Source organism: Garra rufa, chromosome 18 (assembly GCF_049309525.1).
Source record: "Garra rufa chromosome 18, GarRuf1.0, whole genome shotgun sequence".
NCBI classification, from domain to species: Eukaryota; Metazoa; Chordata; class Actinopteri; order Cypriniformes; family Cyprinidae; genus Garra; species Garra rufa.
In genome coordinates this window covers 37,298,331-37,318,183 of record NC_133378.1, presented here as the reverse complement: position 1 = coordinate 37,318,183, position 19,853 = coordinate 37,298,331, and the positions used below count along the sequence as shown (strand labels likewise).

Genomic DNA, 19,853 nt, shown 5'->3' with positions numbered 1-19,853 from the left:
AAATACAATAGGAACAACCAACAAAAAATAAAAAACATAACAGATTTTAAAATAACTAAGACAAGTCAGTAGTCCAAGGTAAATATATATACATTTTTTTCTTCATATGTGACCCTGGACCACAAATAAGTAGCATGGGTATATTTGTAGCAATAGCCAAAAACACATTGTATGGGTCAAAATTATCAGTAAAAGATCATGTTCCATGAAGATATTTTGTCAATTTCCTACCGCATATCAAAACATAATTTTGGATTAGTAATATGCATTGCCAAGAACTTCATTTGGACAACTTTAAAGGCTTTTTTCCCCCCCAATATTTTGATTTTTAGCACCCTCAGATACCAGATATTCAAATAGTTGTATCTCAGCTCAAATATTGTCCCATCCTAACAAACCATAAATCACTGGAAAGATTATTTAGTTAGATTTCAGATTATGTATAAATCAAATTTTTTTTTTTTTAAATGACTCTTATAACTGGTTTTGTGGCTCTGGGTCACATATGGCCACTTTTGGGCCTGTGGGTTTGTATAAAGTAAACAAGTAGGCCAACGATAGCATTTAATTGTGATATTTCATGTTTTTAAGATGTTTATTTTTTTTATTATTTTTTTTACAACCCTATGTGACCATGAACCTCAAAAACAGTCGCACAGACATATTCGTAGCAATAGCCAACAATACATTGGCATAAAAGAAAAATTGATCATTTTTACTTATACAAAGTCATAAAAGGAGATTAAGTAAAGATTATGTTCCATGAAGACAATTTGTAAATTTCCTACCATAAATATGTGACCCTGGACCACAAAAGCAGTCTTAAGTCGCTGGGGTATATTTGTAGTAATAGCCAAAAATACATTGTATGGGTCAAAATTATTGATTTTTCTTTTATGCCAAAAATCATTAGGAAATTAAGTAAAGATCATGTTCCATGAAGATTTTTTGTAAAATTCCTACTATAAATATATCAAAATGTAATTTTTGATTAGTAATATGCATTGTTACGAACTTAATTTGGACAACTTTAAAGGTGATTTTCTCAGTATTTTGATTTTTTTGCACCCTCAGATTCCAGATTTTCAAATAGATGTATCTCGACCAAATATTGTCCTATCCTAACAAACATACATCAATAGAAAGCTTATTTATTGAGCTTTCATATGTTGTATACATCTCAGTTTTGTAAAATTTAACCTTATGACTGGTTTTGTGGTCCAGGGTCACATATATCAAAACTTAATTTTGGATTAGTAATATGCACTGCTAAGAACTTAATTTGAACAAATTTTAAAGGGGATTGTTTCCTCAATATTTCGATTTCAATTTCCAATTTGCCAAAATAGTGTCCTGTCCTAACAAACCATACACCAATGCAAAGCTTATTTATTCAGCTTTCAAATGATGTAGGAATATCTGGGACATAAAAGTGTATATTTACTGGTTCAGCTTCAATCATCATACAATATCCTGTCTATGTGGAAACAAATCTACTATCCTCCAGAAGATGTCAGTAAGTGTTCTGAAAATCCTGACCACAGTGAAAACTGTGGATTATTCCAAGAAAACCGAGATGCAAAACTCAAGCACTCAAATCAGTTATTAAAGTCAAACAATATCTTTCATTCTCCCTCTGACAAAAGCACCACAGTTTTGAAAAGGCAGCAAAACCACGCCACAAACTCATGAATACCCACGTGCTCCATTCCGCCGCCGTTCACGCGCGTGCACGCAGCCCGTTTCCCGTTCAAGATGGCAGCCACCATGAAGAAAGGAGTGGTATGTGTTCAAATAAATGACTTTTTGTTTAGATCCCCATCGTATTTTGGTGCGTGTTTAGTAACGTATTAATGGTGCTGAACTGTCTAAAACAGTGCACGAATGAGAGAGCTGAGTGACTTCGGAGAGTATTTGTTTTCACCGGTTTTGAGAGCAGCTAAATGGCTAACGTCACATTATTTATGATTTTCTGGTTTTGACGTTTATTTCTTACTTACATTTTCGCAATTCGTTCTTCGTAGGTATTCATTTTAATTTAGCTTAAGTGCAAATAAATATTTGCTTATGTCACTGTGTGCTTATTTCATAAGATTATAGCTTAACTATTTAGTCCTTATGTACATATTTGAATAAAACGTAAATAAAAATAATAATATTAGATATGGAATTACTTGCTCAGTGCTTTTTATAATCATAACAATTTAATATAATTGTGTTTCTTGACTCTGTAGTAATATTTTAAAACACTGCATATGTCTACAGACACATTATACGAACACAATTATTGCAGAGCACTATTTCTTGAGTTTTTCATATAGTTTCTTTTACATAAGAATGGACCACAAAACCAGTCATAACGGTACATTTTTTTTAAATTTAGATTTATACATCGTCTGAAAGGATAGGACAATATTTGGCTGAGATACAACTATTTGAAAATCTGGAATCTGAGGGTGCAAAAAATCAAAATATTGAGAAAATCGCCTTTAAAGTAGTCCAAATTAAGTTCTTAGCAATGCACATTATTAATCAAAAATTAAGTTTTGTTATATTTACAGTAGGAAATTTACAAAATATCTTAATGGAACATGATCTATACTACCTAATGATTTTTGGCATAAAAGAAAAAAAATATATAATTTTGACCCATACAATATATTTTTGGCTATTGCTACAAATATAAATATACTTAAGACTGGGACTGTGGTCCAGGGTTATATATTTGAATAAAACTTGAATAAAAAGAATATTAGATATGGAATAATTTGCTGAGTGCTTTTTATATCATAACATTTTAATATAATTCTGTGTTTCTTTACACAATGTGTATTTTAAAATAAAGAGGAAAGGGATTTGTTTCTATTGGAATAAATGCAAAAATATTTTATTAAAAATATTGGTTGTATCATAACAGGCAGCTGAAGATGTCAATGTAACATTTGAGGACCAGCAAAAAATCAACAAGTTTGCCAGGAATACAAATCGGATGTCTGAACTGAAAGATGAAATCGAGGCCAAAAAGGTAAATACTTGGTTTTTGTTTTGTATACATTTTAGGTCACATTTTGCTTAGGCAGATGCTGATCAAACCATTTTGTGTGTGTAGAAATCCTTACAGAATCTAGAGGATGCCAGTGATGACCTCATGATGTGTGAGGATGATGCAATGCTGATCCCGTATCAGATCGGAGACGTGTTTATCAGTCACTCTCAAGAAGAGACGCAGGAAATGCTAGAGGCAGCGAAGGTGACGTTATTTCATCTTCATTCTCGAAGCATTTTGACTTTATTCTTGTAGTATTTCGACTTTATTCTCAAAATATTTGGACTTTTTTATGGTAGTATTTGGACTTTATTCTGGAAGTATTTCGATTTTATTCTTGAAATATTTGGACTTTATTCTGGTAGTAATACGATTTTATTCTCATAGTATTTCGACTTTATTCGCAAAATATTTGGACTTTATTCTCTAAATATTTGGATTTTATTCTCGAAATATTTGGATTTTATTCTCAAAATATTTGGACTTTATTCTGGTAGTATTACGATTTTATTCTCATAGTATTTCGACTTTATTCGCAAAATATTTGGACTTCATTCTCAAATTATTTGTACTTTATTCTCGTAGTATTTGATTTTATTCTCATAGTATTTCGACTTTATTCGCAGAATATTTGGACTTTATTCTGGTATTATTTCGAATTTATTCTGGTAGAATTTCGATTTTCTTCTCGAAATATTTGGACTTTATTCTCATAGTATTTCGACTTTATTCTCAAAATATTTGGACTTTATTCTCATAGTATTTCGACTTTATTCTCATAGTATTTCGACTTTATTCTCGTAGTATTTCGACTTTATTCTCAAAATATTTGGACTTTATTCTCATAGTATTTCGACTTTATTCTCATAGTATTTCGACTTTATTCTCGTAGTATTTCGACTTTATTCTCAAAATATTTGGACTTTATTCTCATAGTATTTTGACTTTATTCTCGTAGTATTTCGACTTTATTCTCAAAATATTTGGACTTTATTCTCATAGTATTTCGACTTTATTCTCGTAATATTTGGACTTTATTCTCATAGTATTTCGACTTTATTCTCGTAGTATTTCGACTTTATTCTCAAAATATTTGGACTTTATTCTCATAGTATTTCGACTTTATTCTCATAGTATTTCGACTTTATTCTCGTAGTATTTCGACTTTATTCTCAAAATATTTGGACTTTATTCTCATAGTATTTCGACTTTATTCTCATAGTATTTCGACTTTATTCTCGTAGTATTTCGACTTTATTCTCAAAATATTTGGACTTTATTCTCATAGTATTTTGACTTTATTCTCGTAGTATTTCGACTTTATTCTCAAAATATTTGGACTTTATTCTCGTAGTATTTCGACTTTATTCTCAAAATATTTGGACTTTATTCTCATAGTATTTCGACTTTATTCTCAAAATATTTGGACTTTATTTGGTAGCATTTCGATTTTATTCTCAAAATATTTGGACTTTTCTCATAGTATTTCGACTTTATTCTCAAAATATTTTGACTTTATTCTGGTAGTATTTCGATTTTATTCTCAAAATATTTGGATTTTATTCTCAAAATATTTGGACTTTATTCTGGTAGTATTTCGATTTTATTCTCAAAATATTTGGATTTTATTCTCGAAATATTTGGACTTTATTCTCAAAATATTTGGACTTTATTTTCATAGTATTTCGACTTTATTCTCAAAATATTTGGACTTTATTCTCATAGTATTTCGACTTTATTCTCGTAGTATTTGGACTTTATTCTCAAAATATTTGGACTTTATTCTCATAGTATTTAGACTTTATTCTCAAAATATTTGGACTTTATTCTCATAGTATTTCGACTTTATTCTCAAAATATTTGGACTTTAATTTCATAGTATTTCAACTTTATTCTCATAGTATTTCGACTTTATTCTCGTAGTATTTCAACTTTATTCTCGTAGTATTTCGACTTTTTCTTTACTCTCGTAATCTTAGATTTTTTTTTTTACGTGACACTAAAAGACTGTCGTATATTTTTGCAGTCATTAAAAGAAGTTACCAAAATTTTTTGCTTTGCAGATTTCCAATTTGTACTTGTTTATTGCTTGCGGAGTGTTTATTTTGAACCCTGGTTGTACTGCTCAACATTTGCACACTTATATTCTGGTGTCCACAGGAAGCTCTGCAGGATGAGATCAAAGCTCTGGAGGGTCGTGTGTCATCCATACAGGGAGTCCTTGGAGATTTGAAGATTCAATTATATGCCAAGTTTGGAAACAACATCAATCTAGAGGCAGATGAGAGCTGAGACCTCAAGCATGTAGACTTGACCTCATAGACTGTCAGTCTCCAACAGGACATAGCATTTTTACCCTGACGCCGAAGTTTTCGTCCTGTTTACTCTGGTCATGTTTGTTGCATTTCACATGTCCTTAAGTTAAGTGAATTTTTTGAGCTGTTGCATAAAGGTGGATTTGGGGCTGGCTGGATGAAGCATCCAGCAAGAGAGAATGAGAGACACTGATGTAAAAATAAAAAAGCAAAAATATTTACATTGTTTCCTTCTGTTTCTTATTATTGGCACGATAATGTAGGCTTAAAATAGTGGGTAAAGTTAATAGTAAAGTAGGTTAAGCTGGTAATGGAAAGGTTGCAGGATTTATTCCTTCAAGTTTTAGCTGATATCTAACCATTGCACCCTTGATGAAGACATTTAACCTCAGGTTATGGATAGTGCATTAAGCATACTATAAGTCGCTTTAGATAAGTGTCAGCTAAATGATTTGTTTATAGTATTGAATATTTATTTTAAAACTTACACTATCATTCAAAAATGTAAGGTCTTTTTAAAAAAAAAGAAAATATGCTTATTCAACAAGGATGCATAAATTGATCAAAAAGTGACAGCAAAAACTTTTATAATTTATACGGCAATATTTCTATTTAAACGAAATGCTGTTCTTTCAAACTTTCTATTAATCAGACAATCATGGATTAAATATATCATGGTTTCCACAAAAATATAAAGCAGCACAACTGTTTTGAACATTAATAATAATCAGAAAGGCATATTAGAATGATTTCCACTGGAGTAATGAAGCTGAAAATGCATATATATATATATATATATATATAGTTCAAAAGTTTGGGATCAGTAAGAGTTTTAATGTTTTTAATTTAAAATAACAGGTTTCCAATATACTTTAAAATATTATTTATTTCTGTGATGCAAATTTTTCAGAAATCTAATTTACGGATTTATTATCAATGCTGGAAACAGTTGTGCTACTTAATATTTTTTTTGGAAACTGATTCTTTGATGAATAAAAAGTAAAAAAGAACAGCATTCATTTATTTAAAACAGAAAAGACTTATATTGTTAGAAAAGATTTCTATCACTTTTTATCAATTTAACACATCCTTGCTGAATAAAAATATTCATTTAAAGAAAAAAAGAAAGAAAGAAAGAAATGTACAGATCCCAAACTTTGAACAGTAGTGTATACTGTTACAAAAGATTTCTATTTTGAAATAAATGCTTTTCTTTTTAATGTTTTATTCATCAAAGTATCTTAATGAAAAAGTATCGCAGGTTCCAAAACAATATAATGCAACATAACTGCTTCCAACATTGATAATAAATCAGAATATTAGAATGATTTCTGATGGATCATGTGACACTGAAGACTGGAGAAATGATGCTGAAAATTCAGATCACAGGAATAAATTATATTTTAAAATATATTAATACAGAAAACTACTATTTTAAACTGCAATAATATTTTACAATATTACAGTTTTTTTTCTGTATTTTTAAATCAAATAACCGTAGCCTTAATGAGAAATCAGATCGGATATATTTGGATACATTCAATACAGCTTACAAATTATAATCGAAAGAAGGAAACGTTCAGTTTGAGTGCTAGAATAGTGACAGAACAGCAATTGTTTTCATTTTACTCTTTTGATAGGTTTTAAGCTAAATGTTTACAATTACCCACAGGCCCCAGCGAGGATTGAACTCGCGACCCCTGGTTTACAAGACCAGTGCTCTAACCACTGAGCTATGGAGCCAGCTGATGCTTCTTGCTCCTTTGTTTTTCGATTTTAATGACAATGCCTCTCTAACGACTCATAGACACTATGCAATTTGTGGCTTAAAGGCACAGTATCCCCAAAAATGAATTTTTGCTTAAAAATATACTCACCCCCAGGCCATCCAAGATGTAGATGAGTTTGTTTCTTCCTCATTTGGAGAAATCTAGCATTACATCACTTGCTCACCAATGGATCTTCAGCAGTGAATGGGTGCCGTCAGAATGACAGTCCAAACAGCGGATAAAATTAAAAACAACAACAACAAAAAAACTCATCAACATCTTATGTCCTAAGAATTTCAGCAAACTGCATTTTTTAGGTGAGCTATTCCTTTAACCAACTCTTTTTAAGTCTCAGAATGAAAATGAAAACCTGAATACCTTTATATAATAGAAACTCTAGGTTTATAACTAAGGACACAAATGGTCAGGAGTATTCAGAATTTAGAAGGTTTCCAAAAAGCCTTGATTTTATCTCAAGATCAGAGATGAATAACAAGTTATTCATATGTGGTATTGATTTTCAGCAGGGCTTTTTGAAGAATTCATTGTGCATTAAAAAGCTGTGACCCTCATGCATTATTTGTACAGGATATCATATTTAATCGCATACTTTATTCTACTGAGCAAGAAGTATAATTATTGCGCTCTGTAATTGCATCATTACAGGGTAAACATCGTCACTACATGGTGTCAGAACCGTGCTAATTGGCCTAGAAGAAGTGAGTGCTGAATTCCAGCTGTTGTGATTTCTTCATCTGCATAATCAAATGCTGGTCTGGTCCTGCCGGAGCAGCAGTGATTGTACTGGCCTAATTAAAGAGAGCTTGTGAGTGTGGCCTGCTCCAGCTAATAAAACAGCAGATAAATAAATGGAGTTAGAGCCTCTGGCGGACGACCTCTGGAGGATCCAGATCTCAATTAACAAGTTCCTCTGCCCTGTGGGCATCAAGAAAAGCTCCACCCACTCTCATCATGCATTAAGTGCATCCGGAATATGGGGAGATCAGGGATCTTACTTCCCACACAACCTCTTTTTCCTTCATTCTATTCCTTCCTATCTTTCTTAATTTATTTCCATCCTTTGCTTTCTTTCTCTTTTTTTATTCATGTCTATTCTTTATTCATCCTTTCTTCCTTCTCTTCCTACCCCCATTCTATTTTCTTCCTAAACTGTCTTCCTTTTTGTTTCCTTTATATATTGTATTTGGATTTACTTCCTTTTTTCAATCTATCCTTCCCTCATTTCCTTTCTTCGTTTTCTTTCTTTTTAGGGGTTCAATCACGTAGTGCTGGAACCCTATTGTAATTGTTAGAATGGCCAAGGATCAGCAATCTTCACGTAAAATTGATGGGGCAGACCAAACTTTAAGTCGCAGAGACTTGAAACTTGGAGGGATGGTATCAAAAAAGTTGAACTTTTGTCCACATAAAACTGATCTGGCAGAAAAAAACATAAGTCGTAGTGATTGTAACTTGGAGGGATGGTAGTACTCACACTGTCTACAATCAGTGTTGGGAAGGTTACTTTGGAAATGTAATGATTACAAGTTACTTGATTTAAAATGTAATAAGCAGTGTAACTTTTCAATTACTTTATAAAAGTAATGTAACTTATTACTTTTAATTACTTTTTGATTACTTTTCTAAATTTCGAATATTTTCAACTGTTATTCATTTTGAAACATTTAAAGTTAATCATTAACTTAACATTTAAGTTAATCTTACAGTAGCACTCAACAACTTTCAAAATCCTTCATCACTTGAATTAAGTAAGGGATAATATGCATCTTGAGCCTCCAATGAACCGTTTGGGAGTTTTGGGAACTTTTGATTGCTGTAGCAAACGCAATGAGATATCTCCACGTAAAACTGATTGTGCAGACCAAACCATAAGTTGTAGAGACTTGAAATTTGGAGGAATGGTAGTACTAGCACAGTCTACAACGTCACCAAGGCTCGCCCCAATCAGCCTGACGGGGACACTACAGCAAACAAAAGTACGACATTTCTCATAACTCCCAAAATGGTCCATTGCAGGCTCAAGTGTTCAAGTTCACCCTGGCAAAATGTTCTGGTATTTTGCATTTTTTGAAACATCTACTTTTGCAAACTAGTCCTAGGTTTTTCGCCTGATCAGAACCAAACCAGTGCAGGAAGATTCTCTGGAGAGTGAATATCAATAATAAGCAAAAAAAAAGAAAAAAAAAAAAGATGAACTTTCAACCCTCCATCACAAAGGGACTCCAAAATGTCAGAAAGAGGCAAGAGCACTAACTAAAATGGCTATAACTTTTGAACAGAATGAGATATCTCCACGTAAAACTGACCGTAAAACTGCAGAAACCCTATTGTAATTGTTAGAATGGCCATGGATCAGCAATCTTCATGTAAAATTGATGGGGCAGACCAAACCATATGTCATAGAGACTTGAAACTTGGAAGGATGGTAGTCAAACTTAGAGGGATGGTATCAAAAAAGTTAAACTTTCAACCCTCTGTTGCAAAGGGACGCCAAAACGTTCAAAATTGGCAGTGCCACTTTTACCAAAATGGCTATAACCTTTGAACAGAATGAGATATCTCCACGTAAAACTGACCGGGCAGACCAAACCATATGTCGTAGAGACTTGAAACTTAGAGGGATGGTAGTACTCACACCGTCTACAATGTCACCAAGTCTCACCCCAATCGGCCTGACTGGGGCGCTACAGTGATCAAAAGTTTGAAATTGCTTATAACTCCCAAACGGTTCATTGAAGGCTTAAGTGTTCAAGTGTACCCTGGTGAAATTTTTGGGTATTTTGCCTTTTTTTTAAAAAAAAGAAAGTCTTCCTTTGTGAACTAGTCCTAGGTTTTTTGCCCGATATGAACCACACCAGTGCAGAAAGATTCTCTGGAGAGTGAATATAAATTATATAAAGAAAAGTGACCGGGCAGACCACACCATAATCTAATTTTGCAAACTAGTCCTAGGTTTTTTGCCAGACCGGAACCAAACCAGTACAGAAAGATTCTCTGGAAAGTGATTTATAAATATATAATTATTAAAAAAGGGCAGGGCCACTTTTACTAAAATGGCTATAACTTTTTGAACGGAATGATGCTGCCTTCATGTGATATGGGAAAGATGATGCTTTCCACTTGTGAAGTGGAAATTACCAGTGTGTCGTATTCAGGTGCTTTTGTTGTCGTAGTGAAGAGAAACATGGCGAACTCGGAATTTGTCCTCACATGCTACTTAGGTAAAAGTTTTAAAACGGTTATAAACTCCCTAATGCATCTGCTACAGGATGCATCAAAACGCAAACGGTAAATTATAGGCTGTATCTTATTGATCATGAATAGTAGAGTTGTTTTAAAGACAATACTTACTAATGGTTATTTTAGCTAGCCTATATATACGTTTTTATATAAGCCTATATATAGTATATATATTTTATATAGCCTATATAAGTTTTTTTACTTTTAACATCATGCAATGTTTACCATTCATTATGGTTTCGTTACTGTCCGCCATGTTGAAAGGTCAAAGTTTATCCCATCTCGGCAACTCGGGTATCATAAAAATTTTCGAGCTTTCCAGTGGAAATTACAACGTGAGTGGGTGTTCATGTGCAATTTCGATGTCGGATTTTGGTATTTACCATAATTACGATAGCACATGAAGGCAGCATGAGATACCATTGCCAAACTCAAAACATGCATGTAAGAGCTGAATCTTAGGTCATGTGAAAAAAGTTGTGACGATTGGCCACTTGGGGGCGCTATAAGGGAAACAACTATAAAAATAGCCATAACTAAGCATCTGTTTGTCCTATTTAGATAAAAATCGGTACGCACTGAATTTTTCAAGGGTGTAAACAATTGTACAAAACATGCTATATTTGTATCATATAGAACTACTTATTCCGAACAACTTTGCCTCTAGAACCACTGCTGTCAACTAAAATACCTACTTTTGCTAAATAGTCCTAGGTTTTTCACTGGAAAAAAACAAAAAAACAAAACAGACAGCAGTGCAATTCTCTGGACTCTCTAGGTCAATAATTATTAAATTTTTTTTTTTTAAATTAAACCTTTGGGAAGCTATAACAGGGTCGTTTAGAAAAGGGACCTGTCTAAAAATGCCCCAAAACCCATGAAGCCTAAACGAAAACTCAAAACTTCACATAACCTGGTGAGGACATGTGACAGCTGATTCTAAACAAGCAGTTTAAAGTTTCAGGGAGACTGGACCACAGCTGACACTATAACACTCATAAACGTAAAAAAAAAAACATTCTATAGTACTAAAAAATGTTCTATATTTAATGATCTGAATTTGCCAGAAACGATTTTTTTAAAGCATTGATTTAGGTTGTTACAGGCTTGAATAATAATATGTAATTTCTTTTTATATGGACTTAAATGTCTCACAATGATTAAACCCTGGTAATTGGTGCTTGCAGCTATATTTTACTTTTATTTCCTTCCCCTTTTCATTTATCTTTTCTCTCTTTTTTTTTTACCTCCATTCATTTTCTTTCTTCATTTTCTTTTCCTTTATTTCTTTCTGCTTTTATTTCCTTCCTTTTTTCTCTTCCATGCTTACTTTATTCTCTTAATGTCCTTTCCTTCTTATTTTTCCTTCCTTTCTTGCTTTCTGTGATTACTTTCTAATTTCTTTTCTTTCTTTGTCATTTCTTTCTTTCTTATTCCCTTTCTTTCATTCTTCCCTTTCCATTTTTTTCTATTTTCATCACTTTCTTTCTTTCTTTCTTTCTTGATCCTACTTCTCCTCCTACATCCTGTATTTATTGCTTATTATCAAGTGCTGGTTATGTATGTGTTAGTTTCAGTAAACACTCTGCATAGCTGCCAGATGTTGAGCTGTTGTTAGTATCAGTGCTCAAGTGATAAAGTCATTACAGTAAATTACACAAATTTGTTTGTGCAACTAGATTTTTCTTTGCTTTTTAGATATATGATATGACATGACATGAACTAGATATTTATTTCTTAATGGGAACAGATTGGAGAAATGCAGCATTACATCACTTGGTCACCAATGGATCCACTGCAGTGAATGGGTGCCATCAGAACGAGGGTCCAAACAGCTGATAAAAACATCACAATAATCCACAAGTAATCCACACGACTTCAGTCTATCCATTAATGTCTTATGAAGCAAAAAGCGGTGTTTCTGTAAGAAACAAATCCATCATTAAGATGTTTTTTTAACTTCAAACTGTTGCTTCCATCTATCGATAGTAATGCTTCCTCCGGTGAAAAAGTTGGGAGAGAAATTTGCACAGATCAAACACTGTTTACCAGCCAGAACAGCTGTTTGGACTCTAATTCTGATGGCACCCATTCACTGCATTGGTGAGCAAGTGATATAATGCTACATTTCTCCAAATATGTTCCTATGAAGAAACAAACTCATCTACATTTTGGACAGCCTGAAGGTGAGTAAATGTTCATTTTTGGAGAACTATTCCCTTAGGCTGACTAGACTGCTTTATATGCAAGTTCTCATTAACTGTGCAATTGTGCCAAATGTGACGCTAGTACTTAAGAGTAAGTAATTATAAATTTTGCTGTAAGGTATTCTCCATATGTACAATCCATGGTTTGCAATGCACTGCCACAATATTTCCACTAGGGGTCTCTGTTTCTCAAGTAATTCTGTTTTAGGTGCATTACATTTAGACATTTCCACCCCAATTTTCACACCAGATCGTCTATTGGGGTTATATTGAAAGGTCACAAGCAGCAAATCAAGATTTTTGATTGAATCTCTCATTCTAACAAGCTGCCGCAAACGTGTCTTGTTTATACATTTTAATCACCACATAGTGTTATTGCCCACAAACAGATGGCAAACGCATGAAGCACAGTGGCGCCCAAGGGAGAACAACCACAAATCTGTCTCTCGGTGCGCTCTTCTTTCCTCTGGGGGGTTCATAGTCATTGCTCAACACCTCCCTGGAGCGCTATAAAACTGCACAGAGACGTATCACACTTGCTCCTTTTTGTGTCAGAGGTAATCTCAATTGCCAAGGAACAAACATCACTAATTTTTAATGCTTTTTTATGCCGCATGCTGCTACTTGTGGATTATTTAGGAGCATGAGAATCGCTGTGCTTTCCTACGGTGGCCCTCTATCCAAGCGCACTGTCTGGTATCTGGATAGAATATATTGCTCATTTTGAAAATATGAAACAGCTTTTCAATTCTTTTGAAATTCAGACGCTATATTTTGTGGAAGACATACTGCAGCAATCCATCTCAAAGCCCAAATTTGATAGGTTGCATAATGAACTTCATCTTTTAAATATCTAATGCACTCAGCGGGGGTTTTAAGTCTTGGAGATCCCTCTACCTGCAGAGCTTTTGCTGGAATTTCCTACTTTTCACTTGGGAAGGAAACAATGCAATCGAATGTCCCTTGAAGTGTTTCCGAGCTGAAATGCATGGGGGATATCTACTGCTCTGATTTTTCTGCAATGCGGATGTATGATGTACACAGCTAATTGACTTCCAAGCAAATAAAATGCATCAGCGATTCAAAGTTCCTAAAAACACATGGTAATAAAACCTGTTCAGCAAATGTTTGCAAAGACAGGTGTGTAGAACAGTACACTATCTTCTATGTTGTTAACCGTACACCTGTCTAACAAATGCTAATGTTGCATTGCTTTGTTTATCCTCTGCAATTTAGTTGCTAAGAGACTTGTTTAAACAATCATCAAAACATTTGCCAAGTAAACCACTGTTTTGTTTCTAGTAGGATATTAAGTACAAACCCAGCTTGCAAAAATACACTCTAGAATAGAGGGTTCGCACTTACATCACAGTTTGGTCAGTTAACTGGATGCACGGCCATATTGGAGATACTCGGATGTAATCAACAGCATGGATTGCACCGTTAATGTACTACTGAATATGTTGTTCTGCTAATTTATGCTGTCTAAACCATGGAAAAAACATGTGGAAGCTGCTATAATCATATAGAGAAGGACTTAGTAAGCAGGAAAGGGTGCAATATTTAGACAAACTAAAGTTAATAGGTGGTAAAGATACATAAGCAGTTTTTATTAAAACATTAGCCTAATATTTCACCTACGTGACCGGAAATGATAAAAACAAACACAAATGTTGTTAAGATTCTTGCACTGGAAATCCTGGTTTAGTTTGGCCAACCACAAACGCCACCATTTCTCAGTTTTTTGCATTCTTCTCCTTGATTTGTTATAACATTTGGCAGTCTATTAGTACGCCAAATGTTTTTCCTGGTCTGACCAATTAGTACAGCCCAAAACACAACAATAATTGACCATTTTTAGTTGTTAAATCTCTGACAAGCTATGCCATATCGCGCTCAATATCGCATTCGATATTAAGCTCGATATGGCGTAGCTTGTCAGAGATATACGTCTCTGTGTATTAATTGCCGCTCCAGCGGAACCTGAGCGAAACGCACGTGATGGAGATTTACTACTAATCAAAGTACCGGCTTCATTGACTAAACGCGCCTCACAATATCGTTCGATATATTGTCCAGCCCTACTTTCAACCAGCATAACAAAAATGTTTTTGAACCAAATCACCTACCCTGCCTTTAATAAATTTAAACAGATGCTGTCTTTAAGATGTTTATGATTTAGAATGGATGTAAAACTGACATCTTACAGACGTCTGCCAGATGTTTATACACAGCAGATGCTTTCCAGATCAAGAGATCTTTAACAGACATCTTGCAGATGTACGTGTGCTATCTGGGTGATGTCTTTAAGATGTTTATGATTTAGAATGGATGTAAAACTGACATCTTACAGACGTCTGCCAGATGTTTAAACACAGCAGATGCTTTCCAGATCAAGAGATCTTTAACAGACATCTTGCAGATGTACGTGTGCTATCTGGGTGATGTCTTTAAGATGTTTATGATTTAGAATGGATGTAAAACTGACATCTTACAGACATCTGTCAGACGTTTGTACACAGCAGATGCTTTTCACAGCAAGTGATCTTTAATAGACATCTTGCAGACATACGTGTGTTATCTGGGTAGGATGTTTCCAATCAGATGTCAAATAGAGGTCTATTAGATGTTTTTAAGATGTTTATGATTTAGAATGGATGTAAAACTGACATCTTACAGACATCTGCCAGACGTTTGTACACAGCAGATGCTTTTCACAGCAAGTGATCTTTAATAGACATCTTGCAGATGTATGTGTGTTATCTGGGTTACATTTGGCATCACAGCTCGAAGTTGTGGCAAGCAACTGTTAGCAAAAACCTCCTTAGTGCTTTCCCATTAACAGTGAAGTATATACTTTTAAGTAGTGTCAGTATGTAGGTTAGCACAGCCACTTGACATTTTCAGACAGGTATGTAGCTTGGTTCAGCTGTGTTAAGATGACTTTTCTCTGCATCTGGCGCATTCGAACTGACAGTGCCGAATGTGCTTGCAAAACAGTAAATCCAACATCCTCCGTGCGCACAACGGAAAACAAGACCCTTTACTTGACAGCCCATGTAGAAGAGATTATGACAGCCTGACATGTACGGGAGCGCCGGGGGATTTGTGGCAGATTATAAACCTTGGCCCACTGCTGGATGTGGCATGGAAAAGAGCTCAGGGACACGTGATGCGACACGCGGCGTGGGCCGTGTAAGAGAACTCATTGAGGATTCGGCGTGAAAGAGACGCTTCGCTGGTCCAGATGGACTTGCAATGAAGAAGCAATCACTGGCAGGGACTCGGAGATGAATTCATTTGCCAATAATTACATTTCAATCACTGCAGCTTGGGACACTCTGCTAGGATGCTGAGGGCTTGCTGAATGAAGTCATATTAATGTGTGTTTGAACTTTGCAGGGAACAAACTCTTTGAAACACAGTTTCAGAGCCGTGCCTGTCATTATTGCTAGTGTGTCATTGCCTTTGGGAGAGTGTTGTTTAAAGGGATAGTTCATCCTGTTAAATTAAAATAATTCTGACATTATTTACTCACATTCGTGTTTTTATAAACCTGCGTGACTTTCTTTTGTACATTAGGAATGGAGGACGAATATCCTGGTAATTTTTTCCATACACTGAAATTCATTTAGAACTAAGGCTGTTAAGCTCCAAAAATGACATAAAACACTATGAAAATGAGTCACACATGAAACTGAAATAATGCAATAATTCAATAAACATTAATTTATCAACATTAGATATAACATACAAGCCTAATGTACAAAACTACAAAAGAAGAAACAGTTATTTCAACAACAACAACAACAACAAAAATTACACTTGAAATGTAAAGCAGGGAATTCTGGGAATGTCAATTTACGGTTATTCACTGTTAATTTTTCATTCTTTTTCACCTTCGAAACCGGTACTACCGTAAAATTACATCCAATGTCCAATACAGGTTTCACCGTATATAGTAAGGGGAATTTATCGTTAACTATTTAACAGGTTTTTACTGTAGCAGTGTTACAGTGATTTACTGTTAAATGAACATGTTATAGTTACTTGGAGATGAGGAGCCAGAGTGAAACTCAAAGAACCAGAAGTAACTCAAACAGCGTATTTAATGAATCAAGGCAGCAATACATGAAATAAACTTCCAAACATAACGTTAAGATGACACAATGAAACTCAGGAGCAAACGACTTATAAAGGGTGAGACTAATGACAAGGACAGGTGTACACAATCAGGGAGAAACCAAAGTGAACAGAACAACAGGGGGAGACAAAGGGAGAAACCAAAACAGAACAATGCAAAAGACCAGAAACACAAGGAGACATGTTACATTACCCCTCCCAGTAGGCGCGTCCCGCGCCGTAACAATACTACCGGAGACGGAGGGCGGGCGCCCTGGAGGCTGGTACGGGACAAGAACGTGGTAGTTAGGGAAAGCCTCCATAGCGGATCAGGGAGTTCATGACCATGGAGGCCATGGCCTGTCAGACAGTTCATGATGCCATGGCAGATCAGGGAGTTCAGGAGGCCATGACCGGGCAGACAGTTCATAAGACCATGGCGGATCAGGGAGTTCAGGAGGCCATGACTGGGCAGACAGTTCATGAGGCCATGGCAGATCAGGGAGTTCAGGAGGCCATGACCGGACAGACCGTTCATGAGACCATGGCGGATCAGGGAGTTCAGGAGGCCATGACCGGGCAGACAGTTCATGAGGCCATGGCAGATCAGAACTAGCGGAGGGTCTGGAAGGCTGGGCGGAACCAGCGGAGATTCAGGAGGGCTGGACGGAACCAGCGGAGGCTCTGGAAGGCTGGGTGGAACCAGTGGAGGCTCCGGAAGATTGAGCGGAACCAGCGAAGGCTCTGGAAGGCTGGGCGGAATGAGCGAAAGCTCTGGAAGGCTGGGCGGAACCAGCGAAGGCTCTGGATAGAGGATTGGTGCTGAGAATTCCGGAGGGAGCGCCATGTCCATTAAGTTTATAATTACCATCATGGCTGGATACTCAGGAGAGGTCGCCATCTTGTCCGGGAGCTCGAGAGAGACCGCCATCTCGGCCGGGGTTTCAGGCCTAATGGCCATCCTGATCCGGGACTCAGGCTTGGCGGCCATCTTGATCGCGGACCCAGGCTTGGCGACCATCTTGGCTGGGAACTCAGGAACGGCGGCCATCTTGGCCAGAGATTCAGGCTTGGCGGCCATCTTGGCCGGGAACTCAGGAACGGAGGCCATCTTGGCCAGGGATTCAGGTTTGACAGCCATCTTGGCCGGGAACTCAAGAAAGGCGGCCATCTTGGCCAGGAATTCAGGTTTGACGGCCATCTTGGCCAGGGATTCAGGTTTGACGGCCATCTTGGCCAGGGATTCAGGTTTGACGGCCATCTTGGCCAGGAACTCAGGAAAGGCGGTCATCTTGTGAGCCGACTCTGGACACTCGGGCGAGGCGTGACTTGGCTCGGGCGAGACGTGACTTGGCCTTGAAGGGACTGCTGTGACTTGACTTGACGTTGACGGAACAGCTGTGACTTGACTTGACTTTGAGGGAACAACTGTGACTTGACTTGATGTTAAAGAAACAGCTGTGACTTGACTTGACTCCGAGGGAACAGCTTTGACTTGATTTGGCTTTGAAGGAACAGCTGTGACTTGACTTGACTTTGAGGAAACAGCTGTGACTTGACTTGGTGTTGAAGAAACAGCTGTGACTTGACTTGATGTTGAAGAAACAGCTGTGACTTGACTTGACTCCGAGGGAACAGCTTTGACTTGATTTGGCTTTGAAGGAACAGCTATGACTAGACTTGACCTTGCTTGAACAGCTGTGACTTGATTTGACTCAGGATGTGTGGCTGTGTCTTGACTGGCCTCAGGAAGTGTGGCTGTGTCTTGACTTGACTCAGGAAGTGTGGCTGTGTCTTGACTTGACTCAGGAAGTGTGGCTGTGTCTTGACTTGACTCAGGAAGTGTGGCTGTGTCTTGACTTGACTCAGGAAGTGTGGCTGTGTCTTGACTTGACTCAGGAAGTGTGGCTGTGTCTTGACTTGTCTCAGGAAGTGTGGCTGTGTCTTGACTTGACTCAGAAAGTTTTGTTGTGTCTTTGCTTGACTCAGGATGTGAGGCTGTGTCCTCGCTTGACTCAGGATGCGAAGCTGTGTCTTTACTTGACTCAGAATGCGAAGCTGTGTCTTGACTTAGAAAGTGCAGCTGTGTCTTGACTTGACTCAGAAAGTAAAGCTGTGTCTTGACTTGACTCAGAAAGTAAAGCTGCGACTTGACTTGGCTCAGGAAGTGAAGCTGTGTCTTGACTTGACTCAGGAAAGGCGGCCATCTTGTGTGCAGACTCTGGCGTGGCAGCCATCTTGCGTGCAGACTCTGGCGTGGCAGCCATCTTGCATGCAGACTCTGGCGTTACTGGGCTGAGGAAGGCAATGGAGCATTGGAGGACGCCAAAAGAGGCGTCGGGCCAGCTCACAAGATGATACAGCTCAATGAAATCTGCCACATACCTTTCCAACTCTCGACCGCCCTGCTGCAAACTCCACAGCCGTTCCTCAGCCGGCATTGTTTTTGGTGTCGTCTTCTGTTATAGTTACTTGGAGATGAAGAGCCAGAGTGAAACTCGAAGAACCAGAAGTAACTCAAACAGCGTATTTAATGAATCAAGATATTTTAATCTCGTAATTGCTACGAATTAATTCTCATCATTTTGACTTTATTCTCGAAACACCTCGACTTTATTATTGTAATATTGACTTTATTGTCATAATATTGACTTTATTCCTGAAACATTTTGACTTTTTCCTGAAGCATTTCGACTTTATTTCCGAAACATTTCGCCTTTATTCCTGAAACATTTCAACTTTATTCCTGAAACATTTCAACTTTATGCCCGAAACATTTCGACTTTATTCCAGCAATATTTTGACTACATTCCTGAAATATTTCGACTTTATTCCCACAATCTTAGTTTTTTTTTTAACATGGCACTAAAATGCTATCATAGAACATGCAATATGTCAAAAAATGAGGAAAAAAATCAAACAAACAAAACAAAATAATGTATTCTAACTTCATGCATTATTTTGTTATCAACATTTGAATGTGGGCATGTTTCTTAAAAAAAAGAAAGCTTTTGAAAAAGCTGAGAAAATCACGTTTTTGTCAGAGACTTTTGTAATTTTTTTGTCACTTTCATCAACACCCCTAAAGCATGCACAGTCCTAAACCACTACTTAGATCAAAATTCCATTCAGT

At 36.4% G+C, this 19,853-nt stretch overlaps 1 protein-coding gene and 1 non-coding gene across 2 annotated transcripts; one reads left to right on the top strand and one right to left on the bottom strand.

The window, feature by feature from the left end:
* Positions 1 to 1,729: 1,729 nt before the first annotated feature.
* LOC141291312 (prefoldin subunit 4-like) lies at positions 1,730 to 5,582 on the top strand. Its single transcript, XM_073823487.1, has 4 exons — positions 1,730 to 1,782; positions 2,918 to 3,025; positions 3,110 to 3,250; positions 5,207 to 5,582. Exons 1-4 carry the CDS (start codon positions 1,756 to 1,758, stop codon positions 5,336 to 5,338), a joined length of 408 nt encoding a protein of 135 aa, XP_073679588.1. The 5' UTR covers positions 1,730 to 1,755; the 3' UTR covers positions 5,339 to 5,582.
* A 1,449-nt stretch (positions 5,583 to 7,031) lies between these two features.
* On the bottom strand, positions 7,032 to 7,104 carry trnat-ugu (transfer RNA threonine (anticodon UGU)). Its single transcript has one exon. It is a non-coding gene; the product is annotated as a tRNA-Thr (tRNA).
* Positions 7,105 to 19,853: the final 12,749 nt, after the last annotated feature.